Source organism: Symsagittifera roscoffensis, chromosome 1 (genome assembly GCF_963678635.1).
Source record: "Symsagittifera roscoffensis chromosome 1, txSymRosc1.1, whole genome shotgun sequence".
In the NCBI taxonomy this organism is placed as follows: domain Eukaryota; kingdom Metazoa; phylum Xenacoelomorpha; order Acoela; family Convolutidae; genus Symsagittifera; species Symsagittifera roscoffensis.
Window position 1 is genome coordinate 96,529,337 of NC_087062.1, and position 15,699 is coordinate 96,545,035.

The window sequence follows — 15,699 nt, forward strand, 5'->3', positions numbered from 1 at the left end:
ACACCTCGCGAAGCGCGCTGAAGGGGCTAAACGATTGAGGACGAGCACCCTTGCGGCGGGAGAACGACGTCAGAGGATTGGACACTGAAGGGGATTTTGTCCGGGTGTGGGGGGATTGTGTGCGGAGGGATTTTGTCCGGTGGATTTCGTTCCGGGGATATTGTCCGGGATTCGCTGGCTACACAGTTCCGACCAGGGGCTGTCCATAAATAATTGCAATATATATATTTGTTTCAATATGAATTGAATTTTTCTGGAAATATACAATAAATAATGCAAAATTGTTTCTATTTTTACAATGAAAATATGGATTTAGTCTCCATCACGTTTTTTCCGACCATTTTTGACTATTGTCACAGTTATCAAACGACTAGTGCTTCGGATTATGGAAGCACTTGATGCAATCCCGCACATCTTTGCACAATTTTGAACGTTTTTTGGCATATTTTATACGGTTATATGGCTTTACGGGAAAATATCTTGGAGTTTTTTTGACAAAATAGCGTCATTTTATTTGATTTTGGGATTACTTGAGAATCTCCTCATTCATCTTTGCAATGGTACTATTATAATGTTGATGAAATTGTTTTTTCCCTCGGAAAAACGTGTCTTTTTCGCCCCATTTTGATAGTTTTTAAGTAAAAATTTAGAAAATTGTATCTAAGTGACCAACTAGTATTGCTATTGGCTTTGAGTCATGACTCTTTAGTCAGTACATTTCTTTACAGTTTTATGGAATGATTTATAGGATTATGCAGCTTTGGAGGTTAACATCTTATCGTTTTTCATCAAAAAGTCTATTTTAAACCAGTTTTTAAAAGTACAGCTTATTGCTTTATTGATCAAAAACTACTTAAAGAAATGCAGCGAATCATAGTCTCAATCACGTTTTTTCCAACCAGTTTTGGGTAAAAACACAAACAGGTTTCTAAGCAAAATTCTGAGCGATAGTTCAGATGAAATAATATAGTATGTCAAAAGACTAAAAAAACGGGTGAACAAATAGAAAACGCTTTAATCCTTTCAATTGTTCAAAGTTCATTTCACTTACACAACGAATTTTCGATTTGCATTCAATCGTTCTAAAATTACAAACGGTCTCATTCGTCCTAAAATTTTCCTAAAAACTCCACGAAGCCGTTGGGAACGATTATGCAGGGTAATGTCTGTCGGCTCGCCACAGACTGTGTTGGAGGCTGTTCTACATTTATTTCGCACTATTGGAGCCCTATTATAATCGTTTTGAGACAATTACACATGTTGTTCAGTTAGGGTGGGGGTCTTTGTTGGGGATGCTACAAGGACAAACCCAAAAACCCAGACAGAAGTCGCGAACACAAACTTTGTATTATAGTTTGAAACTAATTTTTCGCTTCGCTCAAATTCGTAAAGAGAGTTTCCAGGCAATTACGACGGGGTACCTGTGATCAGGGGTAAAAAAATGTTATTTAAATAATTGGCAATGAATAAATATAAAGAATTTGTTTCGTAGATTGAAAAATGCAAATAATTTATTTTTCTCATACAATAATCGTAAAGTGACAGACAATTATTTCAGTTTCTTTGGTCTCCAGTTTCAAATGGGTAAAACCTACTTCGAAATTGTGTTGAAAGACTGTTTATTACCGCAAAGGCTGTCCATAAAGATTACAGAAAAAGTTCGAGTCCAATCAACTTGGAGGCACAGATGTCCTTGCAAAAACAAACAAGAAATATTGGGACAAATTGACTATTTCCGAAAAAATGGGTTTCATTCACAATAATTTATGATAATTAACAACAATTTATTCTTGAGAACAATCTTTTTTTTCTGTATAGAGCAATACAAGTATTTTCATTTAAGGTAACAATAAACATACATTACATTATTTTACACCCCTGCCTGTGATTTTGAACAAGCCGTTTTAGTTTGGGACCGCGAAAAAGGGAGATTCTATCGCTACAAATTAAAAGCGTCGGATACAAGTAAAAAAAAAATTTTTTGAAGTGTTTACTCTTCGTGTTCTTAATTTAGCAATCTGTAACTTAATAATAGATTATCTATCTATTTTTTTTTCAAGAAAAACATATTTTTCATGACTCAGTAAGACTAATAAGACCCAAATTTGGGTCACGTTGGGAGACGAATTGTCAACAAGAGCCTAAAATACAGTATTTTATTCTCGATATTTCCCCCTCGTTTATTACAAAAAATTATGTTTTGGAAGCCATATCACGTAAAAGTATGTAAAAGACATGTAGCAAAGTGCATGTGATACTTGAATAAAGCCGGTTTAATCACACACAAGTTACTTGGCATAAAAACACAATGTGGCCGCGGGGTTAATTAACTCAGCTATCTTCACAAACGCTTGACTTGACACACAACAATTGAACAAAGGAGTTGAGAGGCGTGTGTTTTTCGTGACGTCAATCAATTCAGCCTCGATCTGTGAAGTTATATATGCTTTAAGTTTATGCCTGCTGGTGAAGTGTAAGAGCCAGATTAGCTACTGAGATATCGAGCTACCATTTTAATGTTAAATAGAAGTTTCTAATCAATACCCTGAGACGAATAAACCAACCAACTAGTTAATAATTATAGTAACTAACATTAGCCATAAAAGTAGCAATTAACCTGCTGGCTTCATAGTTCCGACCAGGGCCGGGGTGAATTTAGTGGGGAGGAACTGGGTCTAGTGATTTGCTAGGAAAGCAGTTCCGACCAGGGCCAGTCAATAAATAATTGCAATATAATTTTTGGGTTCCAAAAATTATTGCATTTTATTGAAAATGAACAATAAATATTGCACTAAAGCAATTATTGATTCAATTTTTACGATGAAAAAATGCAGTTTCAAAACTTGAACTATTATATTTAAGTCCAAAAGAAAATTTCTAGAAAAAAGTGGCGACGAATCATAGTCTCCACCAGGTTTTTTCCCGACCATATTCAGTATAAACACGAACGTTCGAACTTGTCCGATGTAGAAACATTCCGACCATTGGAAAACCAGCGTGAATTGACACCCTCAACCACAACCATGCCTAACCTCAATGACAAACTTTTTGCTATGGCTTCGAATCAAAATTTTTTTGGCACATATGTTCAGTTTTTGGCAAAACTTATAGGATTATACGGCTTTAGGGGAAATCATCATTACGTTTTTCATGAAAACAATAGCTGCTTATTCTTTTCAGCTGTTGTTTTCTCTTTTTCCTAGCCTTCAATGTCTATACGGTCGTAAAATTTGTAATTTTTTTCAAATTTGAAGATAAAATATTTCAACCAATGTCAATCAGAGGGCAATGGCAAATCGTTTCCTGATATTGCAATGAAATTATCCTTCTAATTTTTTTAATGCCAAGAAACAAGATTTCCTTTTGTCGATGTTTATATTGCTGCATCACGGAGATCGTTTGGCGAGCAATAAGTTTTTCTTGGCTCTGCTCGTCATTTTGTCAGTTCCGAATTCTGTAAAATCAGAGGATCCAACTGTTTTTTTTCCAGTCCTCAGATGGAGCAGTTCCGTTGGTTCCACTCGTGTTCCCCGCGGTTGCTCTTTTTTCAGTGTGATCAACAGGATAAATACAAATTCACATTATGTTTTTTTCGTATTCAACCCGATCTTACAGAAACAATGATTTTTCGAGGTTTCAGGAAACAATTGTCTGCCGTCTTCCGGAAGAAATTGTTCGTAGAACGTTTAAAGCCTTTCTACATCGGCGGAATTTGCCTGCAAAGTTGTTCAAAAAAACGTCTGCGGTAGTTCGTTAGTTTCAGAGTCCGAGGAATCCGTCACCCAACTGAAAAAAGTGAATGTTATTTGCAAACTTCGCGCATAGAGGAAAAGTTACGAATTCGCAGACATATAGAAACGTTCAATTCTATCGCACATTTATATATCGAACTGAACATTGTATTGCATTTATGCATTATTTCAACCACTTTTTGCGTCAAACATTATATAAAGAAGTCAAATATCTAATGATAGCTCTTAACTGAACCCATTGTTCGAAGTTAACCATTTTGAGCAATAATAGTTGACGCTAGCGTCCGAATGAGCTCGATCCTCCCAAAAACAGACAAAAAGACAAATGTAGCAGAAACTAATTCAACTCTTTATATACAAAATACTGTACAAGTACTAAATAGAACAAATTTACAAGTGAGCAGGAGAATATGTTATTTGCTAGGCAATAATGAGTTAAGGCTTTGCGAGATCATGAAAATGTCAGCAAGAGACCGCTGTTGTTTCCCAATATGGGTTATGGGAAGGCGTGTCTCGATTGGTTGAGAAATGGTCAAAGAATTCTGCAAAAACTAGAAGACTGCCGTGTTCTGGTGGCCGAGACAGATTCATCCGAATGTCCAACAGCTCCAACAACGGTCGATTGAGCAGTCTCCTCTGCAAAAGAACTTCCAGCTATATATAGTTATATATAACTTAAGTTATACAGGGTTGTTAGAGTTAGGGTTAGGTTTTTTTCAAACGATAAAAAAACATGTTTTAAACACGATTGAAAAAAAAACATGTTTTGTTCCCTAAGAATGGCAAAACTAAAGGAGCTAAGGGTTTTCCCATACGTTTTTGTACAGTTGCATGGCAGTTTTACAATTTCAAAAGCTAGTTTCATACCAAAATTAGCGCAAGGTATATTACGCAAATCTCTTTTTAAAGATACTTTGGGCAAAAACGGATGGTAGATTTGCTGTTATCTGCCATTCTGTGGACTCCTTTTCGGACGAATGGTCAAGTATAACACCCGGCAGCAAAATCGATAAACTACTTTTTACTCGTTGGTATAAGTAAGTTTTGAAAAAAACTTGTTCTTTCCGAAAAAAACATATAAAACAGTCGAAAATGAAAATAACTGATTTATAAAACAACCCTGAAGTTATATAAAACAATTATAATAGAATAAACAAAAGTTGAACATTCACGATTAGAGAGAACAAATATGGCGTTAATCGTTGAAATAAAAGTTACCATTTCCCGTCGGAGAAGATGGAAGCACATGTGTTTGTTGTGTCTGCAAGCGATTCTTGACAATCTCCATCACAGCACGTGTACTTTTCAGATGTGGATGATTGTCGGGCAGTGTGTCTGTCCATATGTTCATTGCTTTAGTGAAACAATCCAGGGCTAAATGCAACTCGCCAGTGGTTCCATAAAGACAACCCATGTTGTGGTAAGAGGCGGCCACATCCGGATGCCGCTCCCCCAGTGTCTCTAGTCTGATGTCAAGACTCAGCGTGTGCAGACGGAGAGCCTCTTTGTGATTGCCCATATCATCGTGCGTGTTGCCCATGTTGCTGTAAGAGGTGGCCACATTCGGATGCCGCTGCCCCAGCGTCTCTAGTCTGATGTTAAGACTCAGCGTGTACAGACGGAGAGCCTCTTTGTGATTGCCCATATCATCGTGTGAGATGGCCATGTTGTTGTAAGAGTTGGCCACACTCGGATGCCGCTCCCCCAGCGTCTCTAGTTGAATGTCAAGACTCAGCGTGTACAGACGGAGAGCCTCTTTGTGATTGCCCATATCTCTGTGCGTGTTTGCCATGTTGTTGTAAGAGTCGGCCACATCCGGATGCCGCTCCCCGAGTGTCTCTAGTTTGATGTCAAGACTCAGCCTGTACAGACGGAGAGCCTCTTTGTGATTGCCCATATCATCGTGTGAGATGGCCATGTTGTTGTAAGAGTGGGCCACATTCGGATGCCGCTCCCCCAGCGTCTCTAGTTGAATGTCAAGACTCAGCGTGTACAGACGGAGAGCCTCTTTGTGATTGCCCATATCTCTGTGCGTGTTTGCCATGTTGTTGTAAGTGGAAGCCAATAACTCGTGTTTTTCACCGAACTTGCTTGTCCGTATTTCTACATACCGCTGGTAATGATGCAGAGCGTCACTCCTCGTCTCAAGCTGTTGACACACGCAGGCTGAAGCAAGAAATATGACAGTAACACTTTAGTCATTGTTTGTAAATAAACTACGAAGTTGTTGCTAACAGCTCAAACAACTACACTTTTTGTTCAACGCGAGCAAGCAAATCAATGTCCGTACATGTAACATGTACCATTATATTTTCGTGATGAGAAATTTCATAAATGAGTTTATACGACTGTTGTACAGAGTCAGGGGGAGAATAACAGAAAGTGGAAATCGTTCCAAAAAAATCGATTATTTTTGTTGGTTTAGAAACGTCTAGGGGTGTTTATACAACCCTCCCAAAGCATGAAATATCAATTCTGGACCATTTGGGGTTTCAGAAGAACCATTCCAGTGTCGCCTGACCAAAAACTGCCATATTAGTAGATTCCAAATTTGATGGTTCTTTTTAAAATTCTAATTTTTACTATTTTCCTTTTCTAATGAACTTTCTGACCTAAATATCACTATATATCACCAGTGTACCTTTATATTCATAATTAAAATTGAATTTAAGCTAATTTTTTTAATTTATTGCTTAAAGTACCCCATACTATAAATTACAAATAATTCATTTCAAAAGATTTAAAATCAACGGGAAGTAAGTCAATCCACTCAGAAGATAACGCATTTCGTCTAAAAGTGCTTGGCCAATAAATTTCGAAATGGGCTGTAAATTTTTGTACAAATTGTTGCTAAGTGATCAGCGCGCGCTAACCAACAACGTCATTCTAACCGTTATTGAAGCCTGTTACAAGTATTAAAGTCAAGTGATCGAAAACCCACAGTTTGTTCAAAAATACTCATCCACTGACTTTTGAGAGTTTTCGAATGTCGAAAAGTGACATGCTAATCTTTTAACTTTTATAAACTTTTCTTGACCAAAATAAGTCTTCTAAAATTATTAACAAAACAGCCAAGCACGTCTCGGTGTTATGCGCAATCGAACCAATTACTAATGTGTGAAAAGTCAACTGCTGCATTTTCAAAAAAGAACAAGATCCCTTTCCAAAAAAACTGTTTCCTGTCGTGTCAAACATTGGCTAGGTTGACACACAAGTTAGAAATGGCGTAAGCCAGTGGCACTTTGTGTGCTTATATCCAGGGTACGGCACAATCATATTTATATTCTATTGCAATAACTTATCGTTGTTGAAAGTTGAACTTTCGTCGTGCAATAAAATACTGCCCCTTGAATGATTTCTGCAATACAACATGCAATATTTCTGCAGATGGTTTTCAAAAAAAGTTTAGTGAACAAGTGTTTTTATTGTATCGATATCCCAAAATTTTGTGTTGTAGTGCTACATGTAATACAACTGAAGTTCCAAGTTAGTAGGTAGTACTACTAGTAGGCTCTTCCTATAATCCTTGTAAGTTTATCCAGCCGTACTGAAAAACCGTTCCGGGATATTCGATGTCGGGCTGATGAAGCTGGTTTCCATAAAGGCACATGTCAAGACCAGCTCTTTTTAAATCGAAAATATTGCAATTCATTGAACTGTTTTGTACCAATATTTTGCAATACCAATATGTTTTTGCCATGCCCTGCTTATAGCCCACAGGTGGACAAAGTTTGAACAGAAATTTGTGTCCGACTTACCGAGGGACGTTCGTAAACTTCAGACATTTCGAAAACAAACACACTATTCTAGCCTTCAAAGATCCACAAAACCCGAAAAAATGACCAACATTTTGAACCTCTTATACTTTTGTTCGATGGTTGTTTTCACGTTTCGAAAACGTATTTCGCACGACTCGTAGGCCAGCCTTCGGAAACCACTTTATTTTTAGAAGTGAACTATTCTGATTTTTCATTTTACTCAAATTCAGGGCTTTGGACTACAAGGAAGAGTTGCGATAGACTGGCGACATCTTACGTTGTTTATGAAATGTCTGTCTAGTTCTAATTAATTCAAGATACCCACGGACCCATTCGTTTTACCACCAGTAGACTTCGTCAAAAAGTCAATTCCGAAAAAATATATATTTTGAATCGCGTTTGAACCTATTTTTTGTACTTCCAACGAGACTCAAAGCGTGTTTTCAAAGCTTCCATCGCCGTTATACGCCTTATTAGTTACTTATATGCATGGTCATGTGTGTTGAAAGTTCAAAAACAGAATAACTAACCCGAACGTTAGAACAACGAAAGTTTTACTTTTTATTAAATTCTGGTAACAGTTTTTTCAACAAGGTCACTGTTCGCCAGTGTTGTACTCGCTCAAGTTGTTTACGCTTATCGCTATCTGCGCTTTTTTAGCCTCCGCTTATCGCTTCGTCGCTTATGCTTAAAGCGCTTACGCGCGACTTCGCTTATTTGAAAAATTTATAACGTGGGCGTATTTTGAAATAAGCCATGTGCCTTTGGTCATTCAGCAGCTGAATTTCAGCTCGAAGTAGTTGTAATAAAAAACAATGTTAAAGTGTCGCTTGCGCTTATATTTCGCTTGGCCTCCTAAGCGTCTACAACACAGGTGTTGGCGTCTGAAATTCATTGCCACCATTAAAAAAATTCTGGCCATGAATGTACTGTACGTAAGCATTTGATACGTTATCTGAGAACGTTTTCCCTGAGAACGTTTAAAGCGTAAAACTTCGTGCCTCTGTATAAATTGTTTTCAGTATTGCAATCAGGGTTCGAAATACTCTGAAATTTTTGTATCGCATAATTGCGAATCAAGGTTGCATATTGATTCGCAATCTCCAAATTTGTATCGCAACATTTTTGAGCCGTTGAATTTTACAGAAACATTTGCAGAAACAGTAATAAGCCATGGTGCTTTTTCTCGAACTGAACTGAAAATTCGGTGTCGATGACTGCTTTTGATTCGCAGAATTGCTAATCAAAATCAGAAAGTGATTCGCAAATCCCCGATATCGATTCGCAAATTGGGATGCGATACGGCTTAATTCGAACCCTGATTGCAATTGAAATGTTTATCGCAAAAAGTGTTGTTTGAGTTTTTCTCAAAATTTTCTGCGATACATATTCAAAAGCATTATATTACGAAAGCTTTGGCAAGTCTGGGAAAGGCCACAAATTTTGGTGGAGGGGTCGAATCCCAACTCCCTAAACCCCATGATAGAATACGATTTCAAGGGGAATTCAAATATGTTATTTAGTGTTTTAATGCTAAGATTTTTTTTAATGTGCAAAAAACATTCGTAGTCCTTTAGATGGTTAAAGAGGGGAGTTCGACCAGCAAAATTTAGATGTTTTTTTTGTGAGAAAAGCTGAGAAACCTTCCAGAAAAACAAAACAGTCGTAAGCACTAACCGCTTGGCAATCAATCACTACGGTACAGAATAATTCAAGAACAGAATGATACATACCCACATCGAAATGAGCATCGTCGTCGTCGTCACCGGCCTCATCCAGAACCCGCTGTTTATGCACCAAAATCTGCTCGAGCAGGGTCTTCGATGGTGAAAAGTTACACACCAATCCGAAGACTGCCGACCTCGGTTCTTTAGCCAAGTATGCCATGCATTTGTCCACCAGCAGATCTCGCACTTTTTGCATAATTTCAGCGTTCAACTTTTTTGTTCCCACCTCTTTCTCGATAAGTTGCAGGATATTGGCCTTGTCTTCTGGTTCTGAAGCCTCTGCGTTTTTGCTGTCTATTTCTGAGTATTTGCTGACAATGAAGTCGGTGTCAGTAATGTTTTCCGCCCACGACCCGTCTTCTTCAGCCGTGAAGACGACCTCGAATGGCTTCTTGTGAGTTATAGCAGTGTGAAACTCGTAGATGCACCAGATTCTGGAGAGTGGTACCGGGTTGTCCCACGGAGACATGACCGCCACGAAATGGTCCGAGTCGCGAATCGGCTTGCCGAACACGTTTTTCAGGTAATCGGGGCTGACTGTGCCGCCATGCTGGGGGTGGACATAACAGTCGATGTAGAAATATTCGGAGGTTGATTTAGACTGAGAATATTTCAAGAGGGTTTTCAGAAAGCCGGACTAAAACACATGTTTCTTTTTGTTTTCTATCCAGTTGTTCCAAATATGAAAGATAAAACGACTTAATAGGCGCATAAGTTAACTGAACAATACTTTGCTCAGACGTATTCGAATTCTTCACCTATTAAGTAAATAGTGGTAACAAAATATTATTGAAAAACTGGATATTAAAGAAATGTTTGTTCATCATAGGCTGGCACTGGCTTAGTCGGTACATGTAACAGCGTAAAAACAACAAAATATAGAGTGGTCATATGAAACAGGGGCGGCTTTAGAACATATTCCGAGGGGTGTAAATTGTTCTAGGGGGTTCGAGTAGAGTACAGAATTTCGCGTATTGGGTCGGGTCGGGTTTAACCTTTATTGACCATGCTTTTTTAGCAGCAATAAAAGTCTAAATTACGCGTTCCTTATGGATGGCATCAGCCAAATTTAGCTTCTTTTGTTCTAAAAGTAAAGTTCGGGTCGGGTCGGGTTTGACAAACGACTGTCGGGTCGGGTTAGGGTGCGAAAACAGAGCCCAATGCACATCACTGCTTCACGGTTTTAATGCTAAAAGTAATCTAGTTTTCAAGCCATTCTAAAACGTCTAGTTATATAAACCAAAAGCCGCCCCTGTAAAAAAAAACGTTTTAATGATCGTTTTTAAACAAACACCGTTTGTTTGAAAAAAAAATTTATGTTTTTTTTCTTTTTTCAAAAACATGGTGATAAAATAATGTTTAGAAAAACTTTATTCAATTAAATTAAATCAATTGTATTGAAATCATAAAAAATCAGTTTTTCGGCTTTTTGCTCTCAGTTTTCCATACTTTACGCCCAACTTGGAGAAACGACCTTCCTAACCAGCCCTCGCAGCCACTGCTGAGACCGCTGTAATTGTTCTTATAATTAAATTAGATTCCCTGAGCTGTATAAAACACATTAAAAAACACTGTTTTGTATAGCACGCTTTTTATTCCATGTCAAAAAACGACACGTCAAAAAATGAACTCACGTGTTCGTATGTCCACGCGTGTGAAACAAAACATGTGGCTTCTGATACGAGAAGTTGGCCGGTCTCGTCCCGCTCTGAGGCATATAGGTCCACATACGCACATCCCGTGGACGCAGTGGCAGGCTTCACGATTGTTTCACACACCTGAAGACAAATGATGATAACATAGTGAAAAGCAGAGCTGTTATATATTTTTTAGTTGTTAAGATTTTTGCTATCTTTTGGGAAAAAACATGTTTTCACGAGGAGTGGTAACCACTCAGTGGTTCAATACAAAGTTTGGAAAATAGAGCATCTTTGTTTTTCTCAAATCGTCATTAGGAGCGACAACTCGTGTGCGCTTGTCTTACAGGCGCCGATGTCATTCTTTTTCGAAGTGAAAAAAAAGTGTTTGTTGTATTTCAGCCCAGATATCGACTCAACAGCTAGGTTTTTTCCTTATAAGGATGGATCGCGTTTTTATGGATATACATGAATCCTTTAATGAATAAAAAATCTCGGACAAGTACATAATCCGTTCTTCTTCTTCGAGGTTCTTCGAAGAAACAATTAATAATATTGTAATTCGAGTGCTGGATCGTTCGCTGCCGGCTTTGCTCAACCAACTCGAAGTGAAGTCCCTACCTTCTTTAAATAATGGGGAAAGACCAAAAGAGGACATGACTAGGGGTACATAAATGGGATTTCTGAGTTTATAAAGCAAACATTGAAAAAGTAAAAAAATGAAAATTTTTATTTTCCTTCACGGAAAATCTGTACTATAGATTTACTCCTAGCAAACGGTCATATTCAACAATTTCAATTAATTAACTGATCTGAATATAATTGTTTTTTAAAATCGGAAAAAATACAACTTAGATCTCGACAACATTTGTTTCAAAACCAATAATTAAAAAACGTCATTTCCGATAGTTGGAAATAGTTAATTTTCCGATATCGGAAATATTATTTGGTAAAAACCTATAGATATATGTGCTGAACAACAAAGACAGTTGCCATTAGGAAGAACACAAAAATTGGTTCCCAGCGGGACAGGAACTGCCGACTTGAGCTAGCGGAAGTAACCGATTCGGAAAAAAACTAAGATATCATTCCGTATATCTTCAAGATATCGGAATTAACAATATGTTAAACATATTTCAACCTTTTTTGACAGTATTCTTAAAATATAGCTGATAAAAGTAAAGTAAACTGCGGCAGTAAAATCAGTTTCATCCACTAACAGTGAATATGATATCTACTATATATAGCAAAACATTACTGATAGTATTTCAGATCGCCGAACATGCTAAAAGACCTTTTCCTAACTAATTGCATTTAATGAATCATTCTGGCAAAGTTTTGTAATTCCCCTTTTCCCCTACATGCAGTGATGACCAAATAAATAAATTTTATTGGAATAATCGCGATTTATTGGATGGTTATATTTCATTTATTGTTTCATTCGCAATTTATTGCATATTCGGCTTGATTTCGATGATTTTGTTCTGAAGAAAAAAATTATTGGAAAAATGCAATAAATTATTCATTCGGAAGAAATCAAACTTTCGTTGAAATTTTTCACATTTCGTATGGTGAGGCTTTTTTTTAGCTTATCAACCACCATATTTTTCATTATTTTTGCGAGAAACATACTTTCTGCAAAGCTTTAGGTTTGATTAGTTTGATGCAACCTATAAGAAAGCAGTAACACTTGAGATTTTTCACCCTTCAAACAAAAATCCAATAAAAACTAACTCATTTTTATTGTAAAGATTTATTGCAATCGCGATTTAAATCGCGCTAAAATCTGTATTTATTTATTGGTTTACTTATTGCATCCAATAAATTTCCAATAAATTTTTTTTGTCATCACTGCCTACATGTAATTGATTGCCGCTTTCTGACAAAACGTCTTTCCACTACATTTGATATTTGATGTGCCTCGATCAGCACGCAGCTGAAATCTTATTACTTTGATTTCACCGACAAGAAATTGCAAAATACGCTTACCTGAAGATCAATTGGGTTTGGAAAAAGTGAGCAAGGGGGTTAGCCGTTGGGCTTTTAGCTCAGCCGTTATTTCACAAATTAGATAGTCTTAATCACCAATTTAGCCCAATATCACGATAAAAATGTAATTGTATGAGAAAGTTTTGACCAAAGGTTTTACTTTTTGAGAATATATTCTTTCTATATATAGAAACCGTTTTCTTGAAAGACTCTTGAATGCCATAATATCGGATACTATTTCAATCAAAGGAATTTTCAAAGAAAATCAGAACTGGGATTTTTCTATTTAAAAAGGCAAATAATGACTTACATTATAATTGCAATAAACTATTGCACATTAAAATATATTGCAATGTAATTATTGCTGGTATTTTTTATTGCAATGTTTTGTCAATTGACTAATGCAAGGCCCTGATGTGAAATGCATAGTTTCCAAGTTGAAAAAAACCTGAAGATCGTACCTGATAAAGGTTCCATTGTTTTGTTTCGAGGTCATTTTCGTGAAGAAGTTTTTTGATGAGTGGAACAGAAAGTCCGAGGGACTTCGGGGGAGCTGAAGTGTTCACAGCCGGGGACACAAATTTCGTTTCTCGAGGAATGCGTGTTTGATTCATTTGAAATTCGGCAAATAAATGCTTTCGGCAGCTCAGACACTATTAAGTACATTCGTCAGAAACAAAAACCAATCTTGCATTGAGCTGAGCGTTTATATACGCAAGCGTTTATTTGTTCACAATCAAAGTTGGCTTCGGTGAAACTGTATATAGTTAGTTTCGGCCAATCAAATTCGCTGCCAACATCACGTAAAGCACAGTACTTATGTAATTGTGCGTATATACATGTAGAGAAACGTACCACTGCGTACGACTCACGTTTTCGCACAGATAAATGTAAGTAGGGACGACCATTTATGCATATAAAACCCGTACCGAACTTTTTGGCCATAATCATATCTGATCATTGTAAAATCATGCAAAATTCATGTCTGTAACAGATATGCAGCATGTCTATATTCGGCATGCACATACCTGCATCAGACCTGCATCAGGTGTGCTAACTGAAGATATGCTCACACCTGCAGCATGCATGATCATGCCTGAACTGAACATGCTCACACCTGCAGGATGCATGATCATACCTGAACTAAACATGCTCACACCTGCAGGATACATGATCATACCTGAACTAAACATGCTCACACCTGCAGGATACATGACCATGCCTGAACCGAATATGCTCAAATCGTTATCTTCAGTATTATAAGATAATTAAAGAAATGGTTGAATTGTAACAACATCATAAACTCAGCTTGATAATGTGACACTTTAATTCAAATTTTAAGTTTTTTTTTCAGATTTTTTTGACATTGGTGAAGTTTTTTGTTGAAAATTTACTGTAGCGGTTAGATGCATCTTTCTTTAATTGCCAGCAGGGAGTCGTTGGTAGCGGGGCGTGTGGATACTTTTCTCTGTTTCCTGTCAACATAAGCTAATTGTTAGTCAAAAATTCATCACTTTAAATAAATGCTTAACAAATAAAACTAGACAAAAATCATGCGTTAAAAAGTAGTCGCATATTTGTTGTTAATTTATTCAATGAGATTAGTAGTATCAACCAATCAAATCTTTTTAATTTATTCGCAATTATTGCGGCTACTGGTTCGCGAAAATTGAAGGGTTATTGGCCAAAAAATTTTGTGACGAATTGCTTCAATTCAAACCGGGGATTCTTAGTTTTTTCGACTATCCCTCCCGTTGACCCCCTGAAACTAACCTGAAGTCCTCTTTTTTGGGATGTAGATGCGACATAATTTTCTTCATTTGAAGATATTTGACTCGAGGAGGTAAATTTGGATAAGCTCATTTCAAACAAAATCTGAAAAAGTGAAATTTTTAACAAGAAAGACCAATTAGTCAAGATAAGAAGTAATGTATAAATAAATATGAATTTGTCAAGTTTTCAGTCAGTCGTTATCATGTCTGCGACAGGCATGAACATGTTTCACTCAGGTCTGATCATGTAAGATCCAGGTATGACCACGTCTGTAGAAAAATACGCATGCTCACTTGTGAACAGCCCTGCATAATGGGGGAACAGTCCTGAGAATATTCTCTCCCCTGCTAAATGGATGATCAGCCGTGAAATGGCACAAAAAGTTCAGTACGGGAAGCTACCTGTTTATGTGCGTACGTATACAAATGAAAATAAATGAAACTTTTGCTTAATTTTCATTGATTTCTAGCAAAATTCCTCCGTTTCATTACACTTTTGGAGCTCATGGTCACAAAAAGAAGCCATTCTCAGTGAATGAGCCTTTATTGCGCTAAAGAACTATGTTTGCTGTCTCATAAAACTTTCAATTTTACATGGTGGAACAAGTGGTTGCGGGTAGAATCAACTTTATTCAGAATTAATCGTTTTTGGTGCAGAATACTGGAGTTTTTTGCAGAGTTTTTGAAAAAAATGGGGGATTTATGCAACTTGCGTACGTTTTTGCGCATAGCGCAGAAAAGATGGTATTTATGCAACTTGCATGCATTGTCGTCCCTACAGATAAGAGAAAGAATGATAGTAATTTACAAGCTAGACGTTAAAAACATCGTTGAAGCACTCTTTAAGCTTAATCAGGGGTTCCTAATATGGTATGGCAATATTATGGTCCTAGAAAATTTTCAAAAATAAATAAAGCCATATATATTTTTGAAAAAATAAATAAAGGCCATAATTTTCATAATGGAAAAAAATTTCATGAACAATTGGTTCAAATTCATGACGAGAAAACAAACTTTTCTGACATATAGTAAAAAGTATTTTCTTAGTCCACTGTTTGTTCTAT

At 36.9% G+C, this 15,699-nt stretch overlaps 1 protein-coding gene across 1 annotated transcript; it reads right to left on the bottom strand.

Moving 5' to 3' along the window:
- Window positions 1-4,050: 4,050 nt before the first annotated feature.
- On the bottom strand, window positions 4,051-13,762 carry LOC134853123 (kinesin light chain-like). Its single transcript, XM_063869070.1, has 5 exons — window positions 13,325-13,762; window positions 10,872-11,015; window positions 9,244-9,874; window positions 4,971-5,918; window positions 4,051-4,388 (listed from the first exon to the last, which is right to left on the bottom strand). The coding sequence occupies exons 1-5, from the start codon at window positions 13,475-13,477 to the stop codon at window positions 4,285-4,287; spliced, it is 1,980 nt and encodes a 659-aa protein (XP_063725140.1). The 5' UTR covers window positions 13,478-13,762; the 3' UTR covers window positions 4,051-4,284.
- Between the last annotated feature and the right edge of the window lie 1,937 nt (window positions 13,763-15,699).